General features: G+C 43.4%; 1 protein-coding gene across 3 annotated transcripts in view; it reads right to left on the bottom strand.

Moving 5' to 3' along the window:
- Snx24 (sorting nexin 24) overlaps positions 1-18,599 on the bottom strand; it is a 119,710-nt gene that overhangs the window by 3,473 nt on the left and 97,638 nt on the right. For all 3 annotated transcript variants that reach the window (XM_013507084.1, XM_013507083.1, XM_013507082.1), the window contains exons 4-6: positions 4,235-4,329; positions 2,908-2,940; positions 2,347-2,411 (exon numbers count right to left, since the gene is read on the bottom strand). In XM_013507084.1, the coding sequence (XP_013362538.1) occupies positions 2,347-2,411; positions 2,908-2,940; positions 4,235-4,329 (193 nt within the window). The remainder of the gene's footprint in view (positions 1-2,346; positions 2,412-2,907; positions 2,941-4,234; positions 4,330-18,599) is intronic.

The following is an 18,599-nucleotide window of genomic DNA, read 5'->3' as shown; positions in this document are numbered from 1 at the left end:
GGCCGGGACTGGGAGGATTCAAGGAGCAGCAGCAGAGGGGGCGCAGAGGTCCGGGGACGGGGGAGGGGGAGGCTGTGTGAAGACCCGCGCGGACATGCCCATGAGGACACACTCGCCACGCCTCGGTCTCACACACGGAGCGGGCCAGGCCGCACCAAGGAGAGGAGCAGCAGATCTGCGCAGCCCCCAGGCAAGCTGGGAGAGCCAGGGAGGCTGCGTTTACAGGAGGAGGATGTGCTCCCCAGCCTGGCTGCTGAGAGGCTACGTCAGATGGAGACGCTGTCCGGGGGTACAGCCAAGGAGAGTTCACCGAGAACCGTTCAAAGGGTTCTTTTGCACTTCCCAAGAAAAGCAAAACAAAGGTCCAAAGTACACGCTTTCCAATCTGTTAGGAAGTACAAACGTCTCTTGGCTTCTGATGTTAAAAGCTAAGAGGATGTTTGATTACTAATATTTTATAAGAAGATGACGTTTAAATATCAGAACTTTAAAGGCAGACACTCTGACTTTGTAGGGATCAGTGTACCTATCAAAATATTTTTACATTCAGTATTCTCTGGAATAATAACCTCAACATCTTGCTAACAGACCCAGTACAAAAATGTGATGAAGTAAAGTTTCTCTTTAAGTTAAATTCTAAAGACTTGCAAGAATAGATTATTAGTATAAAACTTCTAAGACAACAGAAGTATCATTTATGAATCTGGGTTGGCCAAATTCCAAGGAAATAGGTGTGGTAACTGACCCTCTCAAGCCTGGTTCTATCTAATCACCAAACACATTACTTCCAGCACTCTCGAAGGGTTCTTTCGTTTTGCAATTTCTCCGCCACACTACTATACTACCAGCAACACACACATCTTACTCCTAGCTCCATACATTTGCTGATGTTATTTCCCAGAAGCCTCCTCCTGCTCTTGATTGTCAAGCCAGTTGTGTAGCATTTGGGGCGTGTCTCTCACGAAGCTGGATGAAGCTGGGTGAAGAGATATAAAGAATCTCCTCTCTTCCATTAAGTAACCTGGACATCATTGTCAGCAGTCATCATTCCATTCTCCGTATTTCTGCAGGAATTTTGGTCAACTGCATGAAATGTCTGAACATAAATAATACCTAGAAACAGTGCTTATAGAGCCATTTTTAAAAGATAATATTTTACAAAACTGCCTACCTAATCTAGATGATTAATTATGAATATCTGATATAGTATTTCACATAACATCAACATATATATACATATATACACATGTATGCACATAAATACATATATGGAGGTGAACATGGGAAGCAAGTGCTTACGAGAGGCAACTATTTCTCACTGAAAGATCTCAGGGGCACACTACGAGACTCCACTTTTACAGAAAGGCCACTGTCCCTGACCAGGGCACTAGGACGGGTTGCTCAGCAGAGCAGGACTGTCCCAGCCCCGCTTCTTGCAGCTGACAGCCCTGGGGGTGATCTGAGCATGAGCATGCTTGCTATAGACAACAGCTCCCCTACTCTTGCTGGTGACAGCAATTTACTATCAGAAACAAGGCACAGTTTACACAAATCACTCACCTACTGCCATCTAGTTGGCATGCTATTTAGCGACTCACAAATAATGGCTGAAAATTCACTTGCTCCAAGAAGCACAGGAGAACTGAGGCAACAAGAGGTCCAGCCATCAGCCATCTGAGACCAGGCACGTCTGGGTCTCTCTGAGCCCCAGTTTTCTCACTTGACCAATCATTCTATCTACCCTGCCTATTTCAGAGTCGTTAAGAAAATTACCTGAGATACACTCTGAGGATGTACTCACTCTGAAAGGGACTTGTGGGGATCTACATTTCCTAGCACGGAGAAAGGAAACAAGACTAAAATACTAAGTTATACTTAAATAAGTTACTATATTTAAATGTGCAACCTTAAAAAATATGCATACTTGGTCGTCTAAGATGCTGCGATCTAAATGAAAATGGAGATACAACTGCAATATGTATTTTAAGAAAAACATTTTTTGAAAGGACTAGAGCTTTAAATTTGATCCTGGCATCTGGATTAAAGACAAACAGCAGCCCAAACAATACCACCAAAAAAACTGAAGACAATAAATGCCTTCCCATCTTACCCCTTCTTGCTAGAATTCAAAATGGCGTGTTAAGAGAGAAAGAAAAATTACATTTCCTACTGAAAGGCTGGCCCCAATTAAAATTCTAAATGTCTCTTACACCAAGAGCACTGGTTTATTGGCAGATGATTAAGCCCGGGACCAATGCCACTCTGTTAGACCGGTATTAAAAACGTGGTTTATGTGGTGCAGGTCAGATCAGTAAAGAGCTGTTAGCAGATGACAGGTTTGATTACCGCTGGCTGCAGGCAAGACGTATGGGTCCCTGAGGAACAGCAGCACCGGCTGGTGGGACAGTTTGCTGGAAAGGTCAAGAACAAGCATGTCAGCATCAAGGGGCGATGGTAAACAGAAAACACTACAAACTAGCTTTGAGGGGATCAGACTGCTGTGTGGGGTTGTCTCGAGACGGAGGCATCTCACAGTGTGGGGGAACAGCGGACACAGAGGAACACACCAGCACTGCACTCATCTTCCGAGCGTTTCTTTGTGGAATCTGAGGCAGACACGCAATCTGTACAACGCAACATGGAGAGTCCTTTCTTGAAAGTTTTGTGATACGGTCATAAAAGAAATAGGGCTCCTACGATATGAGACAGCGTAGGCCTCCATCACTCCCAGTTAGAGCTGGCTACTCTACAGCTCCCTGTCAGACATTCTCCATCTTAAAACCTATTTTCACCAAAAGTTTTCAGGAAAACTTGACTGTATCACTTTATCAGGGTAATTACATATTTAATAAAACTATTAGTCCCATTTTGGGTCTGTATGACTAATTGACTAATACTGGCTCTTACCTTGATTCCTCAGACTCTGTCTCATCAAAGGATCTAAAATGTTTGTAAAAGAAAAAAAAGACCAAATAAGTAGAAGCCATGTTTATGCCACAGAGGGAAGAATAGGCAGTGCTCTCACATCACTGAGCTGGGACACAGACAGAACCGTCACGACCGTGCTAAGCCCCACACAGCCGATGCCTTGGCCTGAGGGATCCTAAGCCTGGAAAAGGTTTTGATTTTTATTGTCCTGAAGATCACTGTAAAATCCTAAGGTTTCAATATTATTTTGGGGCTTGTATAATGAATAAAGACTTCACTCACTGTTACTTTTAATGTCTCTTCTTAAAACACAGAGCTGGATATGATAAGCCTAACTGCTAATAGACGCAGTCACACAGGCTGGAGCTGAGCACACAGACAACGTAAAAGTAGGCATGGCATCTGATTCTGGCTCTGGAGCCAGGGCGCCGTTCTGGTGAGGAACCGTCCCACCGCTGGCTAGGGCTCAGTGGGACTCGGGCACGGTGAAGTGTGATGGTGTTGGAGTTAGTGTGGTTCCTTCCGCGGGGGCTGTAGGCTGTGGGAAGGAGTGGTAAGATCCCTCTCCCAGCAGGATCTGTGAGTGCTTTTACTCTGCTGGGATGCTGCTCACTGCCGCAGAGGCCAGCAGAGCCCGAGGCACGTGCTCGCAGCTGGGCGAGGAGCACAAATCCTGCTGTAGATTCTTCAGGGAAGCTTTTCCCCACTGTGGCACGATAGATGTCTGGCTCCTTGGTAGACAGGGAGTAGGGTCTGCAGCCCAGCCGTTAGAAGTTCCCAGGAACAGCAGAGAATAAAGGCTGGCACTCAAAGGCTTGGGCTCTGCCAAGTGTGAAGCTGAAGATACTGGGAAAGGCACTGAATTTCTGTGTCTGTTTATTCAACTATTACATAAGAGGAGTTGGATAAAATCACCTCTAAGGTCATTTATAGCTTTATAGGACACCAAAGGGCTATGGGCCTGGCTCACGTACCCACAAATAAATAAACGGGCCCCAAGCAAGTTCCGAGATTCACAGTTACCATCGTGTAACTTCAATAGCGCCAACAGCTCAGTTTAAAAGGTCCTTTCCCGTGTCTGAACGGTGAACTCCCAAGGGCTGGCCATTTGGCCACAAGGTATGGCTGAAGACTTGGGGGTTACTCTTCTGACCACACGCAGTGAGCAAACAAATGCTGTCCCAACTGAAGACCGGGTGTGGCTGGCCCTGTCTGTGCCGATCACTCTGGGGTATTTTCTTTAGACCAATCAGTTATTGGAAAGTAACTTAAAATACACACCCAATATGTAAACAACAATTCTTACCCACAACTTTCTGCCTTTGGTAGAGAGGGCAAGTGTCTCACATTTAGGAAATCAAGAAACAGTTTCGGAAGTTCTTCATTTTCTAAAATGACAGCCTGTGAAAGCAAAAAACAGAATTAGAAACTGAAGTGAAGTGTGCCAGACAATCAATCAAAGGAGCTATATCAAAAAGTCATCACCGTCCATCAAAGGCCTCGCCAGCAATGCTCTTCACACTCAGTGCGAGGGATGACCCCCAATTCACCCATCAAGAGTTCAGGCCGACATACACGCTGTATGGCACACTTGCTGCATCTTTCCTATCTCTCCCTTCACCCAACGTTTCTGAGCATCTCCTGCACTTCAGAACGGAGCAGAGGACAAGACAGTGGGGCACTAGTGAGGCACAGCCCTGCCTTCATAGAGATTCTAATCCAGAATATTTCAGAACCTGAGTACATCAATTTTATTGCTAATATCTGTAGTGAGACTTTTCTTGGTAATAAAGTGGTCTGTATACATGAATGTATCCCACAAGAGGTGACTTGTGTTGAGGCAGTATTGTAAGTAGTTCTGCTAACTGAAAGCCTTGATCAAACCCCCAGCCATCACCTGTTTCAGTATTAAGATCAACTGACATTTATTGCCATTTGGACAGCTCCACTTAAAGGGTCAGTAACAACTTTACTGCTAAGTGTAAATCAGTGTATACACTGAAAAAATCTATAGTGTTCTTTCATCTAAACAGCTCTGCTAAATAGCTGGCATAATGGGATAACCATGTCAGTACTCAAGAGATCCAAATCATGCAATTTCAAGCAGAAATCTGATGGAAAACTACAGAGTGCATTTTCATATCTACATCTTTTAAAGAATCTGCCAGTGTTTGAACTGATTATATATTGCTACCTCTCCTTCCTAGATCCTTCCTATTTACTGCAAAGGTCATAAGAGAAAAGCACCAAAGACTATACAACAATCTCTGAAGTTAGTACAACTATTCTCAGCAGTCCTTTTTTATAACTTACCATGTGCCAGGCCCCCCAGTAAGCACATGTTCTTTAAAGAACAATGGGAATTTATGGGGAAATACCATCCACACAGCTGGTCAGGAACAGTTACGTAAGCTGATGTATGAGATAACAAATGACGAACAGCAAGTCAAACTGTGGGTGCAGGAATCTAAAGAGTATCTTGCTTTTGGCCATAATGTACATACTGAGTTGCCCCATTCCTTGTAAGGTTTTGGAGCCCTGTTGCCCCGTCCAGGGCAGACACAGTGTGAGGGCACGCGTGCTGCAGTGCTGCTTGGCCGAGCTCTGTGTGGCACGAGCATCCGCCCCTGCTGCTGCCCCGTGTCTGGGGGCCGGACCTGTCGGGTGCTGTCATTGTGCTCACACGGCCCACTGCACTGCCAGCGGTGTGGAGCAGAAGACAGGAAAGGTGGCCAGGGATTCTGCTGCACTCATTCAGTATTTACTGGACATCTCCTGGGCACTGCATGTGGCAGTGGACATGGGTGGGTTAGCGTGGGCTGCAGGGAAGCCTGCAGATAAACAAGCACAGATGCAACAGCTTAAACTCCACTTAGAGACAGTGACATAAAATAAAAATATTTTTATTTAATATATACATTAAATAAAAATTAAACATAAAATAAAATAAAAATATTCTACACTGTTCTCTGAATGTTTTCTCATCCATCCATCCATCAATATTATGTGTAATATTTATTCTTTCCCTAGCTATAAAAATAGAAAAATGAAAAGTTCAGTAAAAGTCCTTATGCCTGTAGACACAATTTTGTTACTATTTAAGTTAATTTCCCCCAAATCATTTCACCTTCATTTAAATTTACTCGCCCAAGGGAGTTTTATTGGGTGCCCAGAGATTATTATTTCAATGCCTACAACACAAAAGTTCTAAGAATCATGACACATGTAAAACTCCAAGATGTTCCCATGTGTCTGCTTAAGAAGATGATATAATACCTATTTGAATTAAAAAACAAACAACCTGAACATATTTGGGAGCTGTTCAATACAGTTTTATCCATATAAATGGTGGCTTTCAGATTTAAAAACAAAATGGGGGAGGGTGCACCATTCTTATCTCCACCCCCACCTTTTTAAAATAAATTAAATCAATAACAAGTGTGGGACACTTTTAATGACCCGAACTACTTAATTTTCAGGATCTTTAGACGTGTCATCCATCACTGCAGTATGGAGGAAGACATCTCTTGAGTGTTCAGGGGGTTACTTTGGTTTTATTAATGCAAGATTTAGGGAATTTTAACAAGGTGAATTGTTTATTTGCCATGACAGATTGGCTTACAATGCACTGGCTACATCTACAGCATGATCATTAATGACAAAAGACAGGCAAAAAGCTGTTTACACCGCAACACAGGGGTGGGAATTAATCCTGCTCAGCCTCCCCAGAGTTCTCCAAACAGATGATCACATTGTTTTAGGTAATATATGCTGGCAAAAAAGAATACAGAAAACTCCTCCAGAAATTTGTATTTACTTTTGTTTCCTGAATATTCTCAACTAATAATTTCCAGGAAACAATGACCAAAATGTTTAGGATTTGCAGTTAGGTGAAAGGCAGCACTGGGGGGTTGGCTGCTTAAGCATACAGTTCTGTGGGCAGGAATATTTCCTAAACTCTATTAGGAAAACTTGTATGAAAAGAATGTGTACTTAAGTCCAAACAGAGATGAAGGGCAAGACAGCAGAATTCACCTAATTTAATAGAATATGTACAAGTGGAACGACCGGCACCAGCACAGAGATGTAAAAGAACGAAATCACTCCCATCTTCAGTCCGTAAACACAGGCACTCACTGGGAGAGACTGCAAGAGAGGAGGGGCGCGGCTCCCCTCCACGTACAGTTTCCGAGGCTCCTGAAGAGCTGCTGCCCAGGATGAACCACCCCTCCAGCAAGCTGCAGACACCTCATTTCATATACCCAGGACCCTGTCTGGTTTAAATCACTTTATTCCACAGATAAGCTCTTAATTAAAAAAAAAAACACATTTTTGTACATCAAATCATCTCTCCCCTTGGCTTCAGACCGCTGTCTCTACTTCTCTAAGTCTTCTATGCTTCATCACTCCCACTCTTTGGATGGCAGCGCGGCGTGCATGCATCAAGTACGTGGGCTTTGGGGCAAGACCTGGATTCAAATCCCTCCTGTCTACTCTGGGGTCATGTGAAGATTCAGTAAGATGCTTCCACGAGTCTGGTACATACAACGATGGGCATTCAAGAGATACTCACGGCCTTTCCTTTGGGTACCCTTGTCACATAGATTCCCAACAGCCTGCTTTGCCCACTTCAGAAGTTCGGATTATTGACCATCTGGTGAACACAGCTTCTTAGTCTCTGACTCATGGGTTCTTTTAGAACTGGGAAAAAGCTGAGTATTTTGCTTGCTGAAAAGTACACATGAAGATATAATTGTGCCTTCGGAGGTAGGAGTTCCTTAGAGCCTGATGGCCTGTGAAAGGCACCTGCATTAGCACAGCCGTGGCGGGCACACTCTGGGCACACTTCCTCGGCAGAAGACAAGGCTTCTGCTGCATGCCAGCTCCCTGGAGGGCCCCCAGCCTTTCTGTTTGTTTTCCACCTCTCCGTCAATTAAACCCTGCTGGAGTGTGTACTGCCTTACTATTAGAATTCATGAATGCTTTCAGCGCTGGGCTGCAGCTGAAAATACTTGCCTGGCAGTGAGGCTACAATGGTAAGGGATTCTTCCTAATAAAACCAAACTTACTGTTTCACTAGTTGTAGAAAGTAGTTCATATTTACAGCACCTGTGCCTTCTACATTTACCTTAAAAACATGACATTCAGAGGTGTGGAAGGTTCCCAAACTTGACAGAACATTATGGAAAATATGACTGTAAGGTCTATTCCTGCTCGGTGAGAGTGCAGCTGTGAGGACCAGCTGGCCACACTTGCAGGCCAGGGGCACAAATGGCCCAGGGTGCAGGGCTATCTAATTCCTCACCGAGATGCTGGTGAGAGTCTCACCACCACCACGCCTGGCACTCACAGAGCCAAGTCAGCATGCATGGCCTGGCAACAACTCATGCAGTAAGAGATCAGAATTCAGAACGAAAGTGACACACTGGAGGAAAGTTAGAAATAAGTCCTATTACATTTTACAGCTGTAAGCACTGAGTAAAATACTGGAAGAGGTAGAATTAATTACCCAGAAGCAAGATAGAGAGCGTCTTTCTGTTCACTCACAAGCTGTGGGTCTCAAGTGGAGGCAAGCAAGAAGCGCTGCTTCCACAAGGTGTCAAACTCTTTACCCCTCTGTGCTCCCACTACACTAACACTGGATGATCAATTCCCCAAAGAAAAGAAGTGGGAATAAACACGGGAAGAGGTATAGGCAAGTGATGAAAATAATTAAAAGACTTCACCTCCCACAAAAAGAACATCCAACAGTGGGCACCAAGCATGGAATAAGGCAGCTGAGGGCCAGGGGAAAGAACCTTTAAATTAACTGTGTGCTGCCCCGGAGGGCGCGTGGTCACTGAGCGTGCTCAAGGCTGCCAACTTTCTTTAAAGTGGACTACATATTCCTTCAGAAATAACACTCTAAAAGATAAATGGAAAAAAATCTCATACTCTACAAAAACATTTTTTAAAAAATGCCTGAATAGAGCAGAAAAACAACATCACTGCTACCAGCAGTTCCTGTAAGCTCCATGTTTACTCTCAGAGAAATGTCTTTTTTATTGAAAAGGTGCAATTATCATCATGTAACACAAATCATAAAATCCCAATTTTTCTACCCTATCAGCTTTATAAAAGCATGTTCCCAAAGGGTAGCATTGATTACTTGCACATGTTCTTTCTGTGACATCCTAAATACTTAATTGTCAGTTATCTTTTCTTCTTCAGTAAGTAAAATGTAGTCACAAAATTACAGAGGGACTTGTTCCACCTTAACCTTCACGAGATGCCATCATGCAGTGGAAAACACTGGTAAAATATCACAGGATAACGCTATCCGACAAGGGAGACATATAAACACTGTAATGATTTCCCACGAGTTTCCATTTTAGAAAATTGTCACTAAGGCGAGCATAAACGGTGACACATCTCCACTGAGGACACGGGGAAATCGAACGCTGGCATTCTAGTTAGGTCCAAACCTACCCAGCAGCCAATTATAACAGGAACGGTACATCTTGTTGAAAACTTGGACAAGACCACTTTGCTAACCTTCCAGCATCACTGCGCAAAGCTGTGTTGTTTTCACCAATTTGATCCTTTTATTCTCTTTTCAACACACACACACACACACACACACACACACACACACACACACGTCTCCACTGTCTATCAAGGTTGCTGTCGAGACCTCTGTGTCTCAAAGGACAGGGCACTGAAATAAGTCGGGAGGTTTACAAGAGTCCTTGAAGCCCTTTTCCCAGTCTATCTACTTTGCTTTGAAATGTCTGATTTCTAGGGTGACAAAGTTCATGGTGACAGTTTTTCCTCTCTTTACCAAGAAAGATGCTTCACACCGTACCAGCAGAGGTGCTGCTCAGAACAGGGAGGGAGAAAAATCAATACCTCCGTGCTGCAGTAACTGGGCCACAGTGTCACCGTCCTCAGAGACCCAAACCTACCAGCTCACAGCGGCTGTGCAGTCTTCAGTCTTCCATTTACCCCCTCCCAGCGCTTGGCAGCAGCTTCACAAAATGAACCAAAAAGGTTACTGAAGAATTCAGCTACACACAAAAAATCCAGCCAATAAACACATCGAAGAAGGAGCACCTCAACCTAGAGAATAAAAATCACACATGCTTCTGAAGAGCCCACTGCACACACCAGGCCAGCTTCTCGTGTGTGCACCTTTCTATACTATGTCCACGCTGTGTCATGGTAAAAACTTCACTATGGTGAAATTCAAACATACACTCGCTAAGGTTTGATGGGGCTTTTACAGATGTTCTCACAAGAAATTCAAGGACCCGCACTACATGTTAAGGGTCTATTTAAAGGGTAAAGAACCTGTGCAAAGAAGTAATACAATTTGGCTTAAGATTCAAAAAGGAATATCATTTTTGAAAATGTGGCTAAAAAGACAAAGTTAACTGTAGAACAGTAGAAACTGGAAAATCAATGATCTTTTGAGTTATTTTAATATCAAAGCTTACACTGCTTCTGGCTGATCTATTCACATAAAAACGTCAGCCTTTCTCAACTGCGAGCCTGGTGACGAGGACACGGGGTGTAGCTAGAGGAACATGGGCCTGCCCTCCCTGTGCTTGACGTCTGGTGGTGTTCAAATAATCACAGTAAATGAATCTGCAACTGCAAAGGGGGTTACTGTCTTGACAGGAAGTGGCTTCCTTGGTCCTTCATAACAAAGCACCCTTGTTAACCTGTGGGATGAAAGAAAGCTTCCCCGGGGAAGCAACCCTCCAGCTGAAGCTGGAAGAGCTAATGAGGGTAAAAGATGGGATACTCCAAACACAAAGCGCAGCTTGTGCAAAGGCATGTGGAACAGAGGAGCACAATACTGGAAAAACAGAATGGCAGCCAGAGAAAATACTGGAGCTAAGCAGTGAAGTGGGAGAAGCGGGGCTCAGGGAAATGGGGGAAGCCAAGCTGAGAGGTGGTGCTGAGAGGTGGTGGGCATCTGCATCACGAGCAGCATTCTGTTTCTTTTCCACAGAGGAGGAGGGAAACACTGAGCGGTCTTGTGCAGATGGACAGTGGCCATGGCATCTATGTGTACAGGACAGGATCTGAGTTGTATTCTGACTGCACCTGGGGCAGCAGCAGCGGTCCTCAAGCTAGTGGGCACGCATTCGGTTCTCACTCTGGCTATCTCTAAATACTTCTGAACTGATCCACTGAGTTAATTCTAATGACTGAATTTTTCATTTCATACCTGGTTCCTTTACAGATCTACCTGTTCTGTTGTTCTTAGCTTCTTGTTGTTTTCGTCTTCTATTATTTTAAACATGTTTTTGTTTCTATTAAATTGTTCTTTTTTACTTGAATGTGTTGGGATCTGATCCTGCTGGACTCTCACAGCTTTTATTTTCTTCTGTGTTTTGTAGTTTTGGTTCATATGCTCATGTTCAGCAGGAACTTGTCTATGTGAACCCACTCTAGGCCAAGTTCAAGATAGGTCCTTCCTGAAAGATTTTGCTTCTGCTTCCAAGAAGCAGATCTTTGGAATCCTAGGGACACAGTTAGCTGTGAATGAATGAATGCATTACTTTTCTAGACTGGGGCTTCTGAGATCATGCAGGTCCTGAAGTCATAAGCTTCAAATTCTTAGGAAACATTGGTAGGAAGCACCAGGAAAGTTTTCGTCTGTGCTCAATGGATGTGTCATACCCAGCGGCTCAGTGGAGAGTTAAGCCAAGTCATTAATTGTGCTTCAGGAAAAAATACCAGAACTTATTTCTGTTTACAATTACAACACACACAAAAATCACATTTTCTAGTGTTTAATGTGTGGAATTACCTACATAAAATTTATTATTAAATATATATTGCAGTGTTATGCAAAAACACTTTTAATTGATAAGGATGCATAAATCAAAGCTAGCAGATGATGCCTCGATGATAACATGTCGAGGAGTTAATAACTGGCAGTAAGCCCCACCTATCCAACCAACGCTACTTGAAACTGTTTTTATCCTACTTCACCCTGAGGCAAACTGATGAGGGTGTACACTATGACTGGAAATGCTCTCCCCTCTTCTCGTCTGGCCTCCTACAACTTGTCCTCAAGTTTCAGCTCACATATTACCTCCCTTTGAATACTTTCTTCAAACTCTCAGGCTGGGCTGTTATCTTTTATTGTAAATGGAATAATTTTACATGATTAATATTGGGTTGAATCATTACCTTTCAACAATTTTAATCTAGCAAATATGGCAATTCTGTGTGGTTTATAATACTGAATGTCTACCCTGTGCCAGATGCCTTATCAGATTTAATTCCCATTACTACTGTCAGCCATTATTGTTATCCAGATTCTACATAGGAGATTTTGGGGTTCAGAAAATATAAATGACCTGTGCAAAACTCCTAGAGGTAAAATGACAGTCTCACGTGGAACTGGGTCTCTGGTTCTGAACTACTGCTCAAATGGATATTTTGACTCACTGACTCACTCATTCATTTCCCAAATATTTGCTGACATTTCTGCACACACAGCAGTGCCATGTCACACAGTTCAGTCCTTTTCTTATTGACTTTTCTTGTAATCTTTTACCTTTCTCAATATATGTTTTTCTATTATAGTTGTAAACTTAATTTATTACACAGATAAATTTAAGGAAGTCACTAAAATTGGCTTCTTTAAAATTCATTCCTGATTTTCCTTAAATTTTAAGTTTACCTTAACATCTCAACTAATTCTTAGAAGTATATAAAGGCAATAATATATTTATATTAAAAAACTGAAAACAAAAGAATCTGGTCTCACAACATGTCAAAACCTGTTAGACAACTTCTAATGAGCTCAATTTTTTCCAACAAATGGCAGCATAAAGCTATTTAAAGTCATTTTGGGGCTGGGCCTGTAGATCAATGGTAGAGCATGAGCCTAGTATATGTGAGGCCCTGGCTTTTGATCCCCAGCACTGCAAAAAAAATTTTTTTTTACAAAATCATACACTGGGGGCTGGGCATTTAGCTCAGCGGCACAGCGCCTGGCCGGCAAGCGCAAGGTGGTGAGTTCGATTCCCGGTACTAGAAAAAAACAAAAACAAAACAAAACAAAACAAAACAAATAAAAAAATCATACATTATATACAGTTGATGTATTTAAATTACCTATGTGTTAAATAAAAATGTGTCTCAGTTATACATTATAGATAACATCAGAATTTAGAAGATATTTTCTTGATGATTCAATAGAAAACAAAATTCTACAAGCAATTATAACCTAGCTATTTACCTGAAAGTCAAAACTCAGATCAGGGGACTGATGCACTTGAATAAAACAGTGTGTTAAAAGCAAACTAAAACTGATTTAGTAGTTCAAATTATGTGAAAAAGCACTAATTTAAGTACAAATTATATGTTTATGGAAGTGTTGTCTTATTATTTTACAGAAGAAACAGTAATCACAACTAGGCTTACAAGGTGCCTGGAAGTAGCCCCAGGAGACTAGATTTTAATGAGAGATTTACAATTAGCATGGCCCATGCATGTTGATGAACTGATGTTCTTAAAGTGCTTGAAAACTACTTGCCCTCTCAAGTCCCTTACACATTCGTTAGCTACCTAGTTGATTCCTCTGGCTGGCCTGGCATTCTCTTTCTTTCTGTACTGTACACATTGACTCAGCTCCAGCACAGCATATCAGTCTTCTAGGTATACACAGCCCAACTGCACTATGGCGAAGACATAGTCCATCAGGCTAACACTTTGAAATAAAGACTTCCAACATGATTTCTTGTTGTCTAGGTATAAACTGCATCCAGCCACCTGTATAAATGCTAAGTCATACAATTAATGTTTTAATGAACTTAAGAACATAGATGAGCAAAGTTCATTAGTGGGAACACAGTGACAAACAGCTGTGTGAGAAGACGTGTGGCAATACAAAGAATGAAAAGTAGCCCTGTGGAGCTGCCTCACAGGCCTGAAATAAAAACCTATGTAGACAATAGTGCAAGGTGGGAGGAGGCACGTGGCCTTTTTGCTGCAATAAAAAATGCAGTCAATGAAATCACTCATAAGTTAACAGTCCTCTAAAGGGACACCACCAAAAGAAACAGACTCTAACTGCAGAAAATTGAGAAATCCAGCCTGTGGATATGGCTGGTTGTGACTAAGTCCAAGTCAGAACCTCGCTCTTCTCGGAGTTCTCAGAGAAACATTCCAGCCCTTCTCCCAAATCTAGTGCTGAAACAAATCCTCCCATAACTTGGAGCTACATGACAGACGTTTATTCAGTGATCTCTCCCAACAGTGAGCACCAGCCCTTTCTGGGGAGTTGAACAGATTTTATCAGCCTTTTCCCTGCAGGCTCAGCTACCCAAAAAAGCAGGCACAGGATGGGCACGTGAAAAGCTACTCTGCTGAGCAGGAGCACCCCAACTTCTGCCAGCTGCCTGCCTCGGAGGCTGGGGCACAGACCAACCGTGTGCTCAATATCAGCACTCCCTCTCCTTGTTAACAGAACACTGATTTTGTTGGGGGGTGTTCCAAGTTGTCATCCTAAAACAAGCAAACAATAATAACAAAAAAAACAGTGAAAAGAACCCCTCCCCCAACACTTCCCAGCTTCCTCTGCATAGACCCAGGTCTGGACAGCAAGATGTCAGGGAGCCACCCAAGGGAAAGAGCCACCAGCTCCCTCAGAGGTATGGCCCAGCTGCAGGGGTCTCCGGCCTCCCCTCCCTCTCCCTCCTGAAATGGCGTGATCCTTACGATCAGCTACCATGAGGGTCTGGGGACATAGCTCAGTGGCACAGCGCCTGCCTGGCAAGCGCAAGGTCTTGAGTTTGATTCCCAGTAAAACAAACAAACAAAAAAATTACACAGCATGAGGAAGAAGACAAAGGAATTAAAATTTCTAATCCCTCCTAAGCTTGAACCAATAACTCAACCTACAGTTACTTCCCTACACTTGAAAGATAAAGTGCAGTTTTAGTGAAGTCCTTTTTGGGGGGGATGTTATGTGCAGTAAAACACAAACCACTGCACAGGCCCCTACATCTGCAAACTGTGAAGTCCTGCTTTTGGTCCACAGAACAGAGTACTGGGCAAAATACTTTGCAGGGTGGAGGGAAAAATATTGTGATACTCTGTTTTAAATGTGCTATCTTATTATTGAGTAGAATATTTGGGAAAAAAGAAAAAAACAACCGCAATACTCTGTTTTTAATTTACTACTCTAAAAAGTCTGTAACATATGAAAAATGAAAAAATAATTAGGTTCACAATACCTAGTGCCATCATAAAAAGCCAAAAAATAAATAAAAAGCAAGACAAGAACCAACACATGAGAAATGTATATGCCTAGCTCAGCAGGTGCCAGAAACGCACATTACCAGACAGTAAAGGAATCAAGCGTATTGCTAACGAGATGAGACTAAACAAAGAAAAATGTAAGCCGATTATCTAGAAAAATGTCCTTCCACATAGGGTCTTTTAAATAAATCATAGACAGTATCCCCATGGAAATGGAGTGTTTCATTAAACTTATTTTATAAAGGACTGTCCAAATCACTGTAGAATGAGCCACAGGGAATAATTTAGCATTGGCTAGTAGAAGAGAATAAAATCCACTTTAATAGGTCTTTTTAATCACAAATTTTATGATCTTTTAACAGCTTTCTATAAAGAGCAATTAAAGGGAAATAGCAAAGATTTACACAATATTCTAGCAGGTTAGAACGATGATATACGTCTATTTTGAAGATCTTAGATAAGTTTGAGGAATAAATTTATTTTTAAAAACAAAAAGGAAGCAGGGGCGGTGGCTGGGAGCCTCTGGGCTCTCAAGGTGACATTTCTGGGTTACTTTCTCTTCCCTGCTCATGGCTGTCCCCGGGTAGAGCTACTGAGGGCCAGGATCACCTGGGGGGGATGGGCAGAGGTGCAAGAGATCCACAAAGGACACCAAACACTACAGAGAGATAAGCACCAGAACCCCCGTGGCTTGGTCACCTGGCCACTGGCCACTCTAGGCAGCCATATAAACTGGCCCTAGGGATGCCTACTCAGCCACCCCTCCCCAGCCATCCTCGTCCCTGGAGTGCCTGACAGACGGTTCCATTTCCTGCCAAAGCATTTCTCTGCACGTTCTCCCAAGGCTCAGCTGGGTGTGATCCCCCTGGGGAGCCAATGATCACCATGTCCATATTTACTGTTTTATAGTTATGAGGTATGATAGGCAGTTTTGGCTTACAAGAACTGTGTGAATTGCATGTGCTTGCTAACATTTACATTGTTTAAAACTCATTGTAGGCCAGTTTGTGCTTCTATATCTCAATTTCTTCATCTGTAAATAGGGTCAATAGCAGCACTTACCCCAGAGGTGAAGCGAAACTCAAGCTTATCAACTTGCTACAGTGCCTGGTACACAGTAATAATCCAATGTCTGGGATACCTGACGTAAGTTATCATTATTATTATCATTAGATAAACAAAATAATCCACTATAGAAGCCAAATAATTTTAACATCTGATATAAAAAGGAACATTCTTTAATGTTTTTACTTATATCATTATTAATTTCTTTTTAAAAAGCTTGTGTTTTGTATGTGATCTAACTATACTGTAGCTTCCTGGCCCCTTCATGAATGTACACAGGCCAAAGAAAATATCTCTCCATAGACTTTTTCTTACACAGAACTCATTCGGAGAGTGCTTCAATGCATTGCCTTTGCAGCCAACGGCAGCCCAGATGAGGCCTGACTCTGCTTCCCAGAGCCTCTCCGTGTGCTGTTGCTGTCCACCGGCTCTTGGGAGGACCTACTACCCACTAACTTGCGTCGCGCTTCCCGGGCCTGCCCTCCTTGCCCAGCTTGGACTCCAGGATCTACTGTTACCCTTCCCTTTGCTGTCCTTGAGCGTCCACGCTGGGCTGGATCACAGCAATCTCTTATCTGCACCTCAAGCCAAGCTGCAAAACACAGTGCGAAAAATCACACAATATGAACACGCCAGCAATGGTTTCATGTCAATTTCCATGGGTTTTGTCCACTCAACTCTAGTTCCCAGAGGGCAGGACTGAGTGCCTCATTTACCACTTTCACTTTAAATTCAAACTCTGATCCTCAAAATATTGTCCAGCAATCTTGTTACTTTTCCCTAGAACTGTCTCAAACTGCAGCCTGTGTAAGAATCATGTACAGGGTTCATTAAAGCTGTTGTCTGAATCCCACCTCAATCACTTCTGACCTAGCTGGTATTTGGTGGGATCGAACAGTTTAACGTCAGAGAGGTTACCAAACTGCCAGGTGATGCCAGTGCTCCTCGCCTAGGAACCAAACTCTGAAAACTGGAATAATCAGCCTTCACCCCCTTTCTTGCCTTTTCCTCCTCTTTTCTCTCCACTCTTCCTCTGTTCCCCCTCTCAGCTGGTAAGCACTCTCAACAGCCACCTCTGTCCTCACTGAATTCAACTTCCCAGCAGGCACCGCACAACCTGATGCCCCCGCTTTCCCACTGCCTGAAATATTCCTCTCCCCTCTTGACTTGGTTTTTCCCTGTCACAGTCCCCATCTCCTCGGCTGCATCTTCATTTTCTATTTGACCTCAAATGTTAGAGTTTTTCACGGCTTACCTGGTGCCTCTCCTCTCCCCACACCTTCTCCCCGACCAAGTACACTGACTGCCATAACTTTTTAAGCTTTGATGCTGATAAACGGAGTTCCCATCTCTCACTAGATTTCAGACTTACAGAAATAAGTATCTGTTTGACATTGCCACCTTATTTCTCACAAACCTCCAATTCAAAATGGCCAAAGCAGATATTCTTAAAGAAAAAATCTTCCACTTTGTCTCTCATCACCTTCCCAGATCACCAAACCCTAGCACCATCCATCCACCCACCCAAACCCCAAGAGCCAGTTCCTCACCTGGAGAGCTACTCCCCACCCGTCCGGGAAGCTGCTGCCACAGTGGTCTAGAGCCCAGCTACTACCCCCTGCTTCCACCTGCAACCTAGGGCACACCGTCCCTGTCTCCTCCTGTCTGATGTGGTTACGTCTCCTCATTCTCAGGTCTCAGTCTGAAGCTGCATTCTGGGTGCCTCCCCTGGTTGCCCAGACTCAAGCCCTCCACACTGACAACCCTTTTCTTATGCCTTTGTTTATTTCCTTCGTAGCACCTGCAATTATTTCACTACATGTTTCCTTGGGTTCTGTCCACTCAAGTCCTGCTCCGAGAGGACAGGACTGGGTGTGCCTCGCTCACCATGGCTTCCCTGCATTCAGACACTGTGAATGCATGTGGGGCTCTTCCGGATGCAGAGGCAAGGAAGGTCAACACCGGGAAGGCACTCTTACAGAGAGAGATGTTATAGCTGAGGTCTCCTGATGCACTGGTCTGCTTTAGAAGGTAGCAAGCGCCACCACAGCACATACTCAACCAAAAGTATCTGGAGGCCCAGTTCACAGGAGCACTGGCACAAGGACTTGGATAGGCAGGAAAAGAATTTCCTAAGAAAAAAATTACAACATCTAATTCCTGCAGAATGTCTTATGGCCTGCTGAATGGCCTCCCACATGCCTCCCACTCAAACCTCAAGACTACTCTGAGTTAGATAAGCTCCAGAGCACTTTACAGATGAGAAAATGGACGTGGAGACGTTAACTGAATTCCCATCTTAATAAAGCCAGGCCCAGGTCCTCAGAAGTAGATAGTGT

The sequence above is a fragment of the Chinchilla lanigera genome, unplaced genomic scaffold, assembly GCF_000276665.1.
Source record: "Chinchilla lanigera isolate Chin_1 unplaced genomic scaffold, ChiLan1.0 scaffold00120, whole genome shotgun sequence".
In the NCBI taxonomy this organism is placed as follows: domain Eukaryota; kingdom Metazoa; phylum Chordata; class Mammalia; order Rodentia; family Chinchillidae; genus Chinchilla; species Chinchilla lanigera.
Note: the sequence above shows the minus strand (reverse complement) of the source record. Positions and strands in the feature narration are given on the sequence as shown.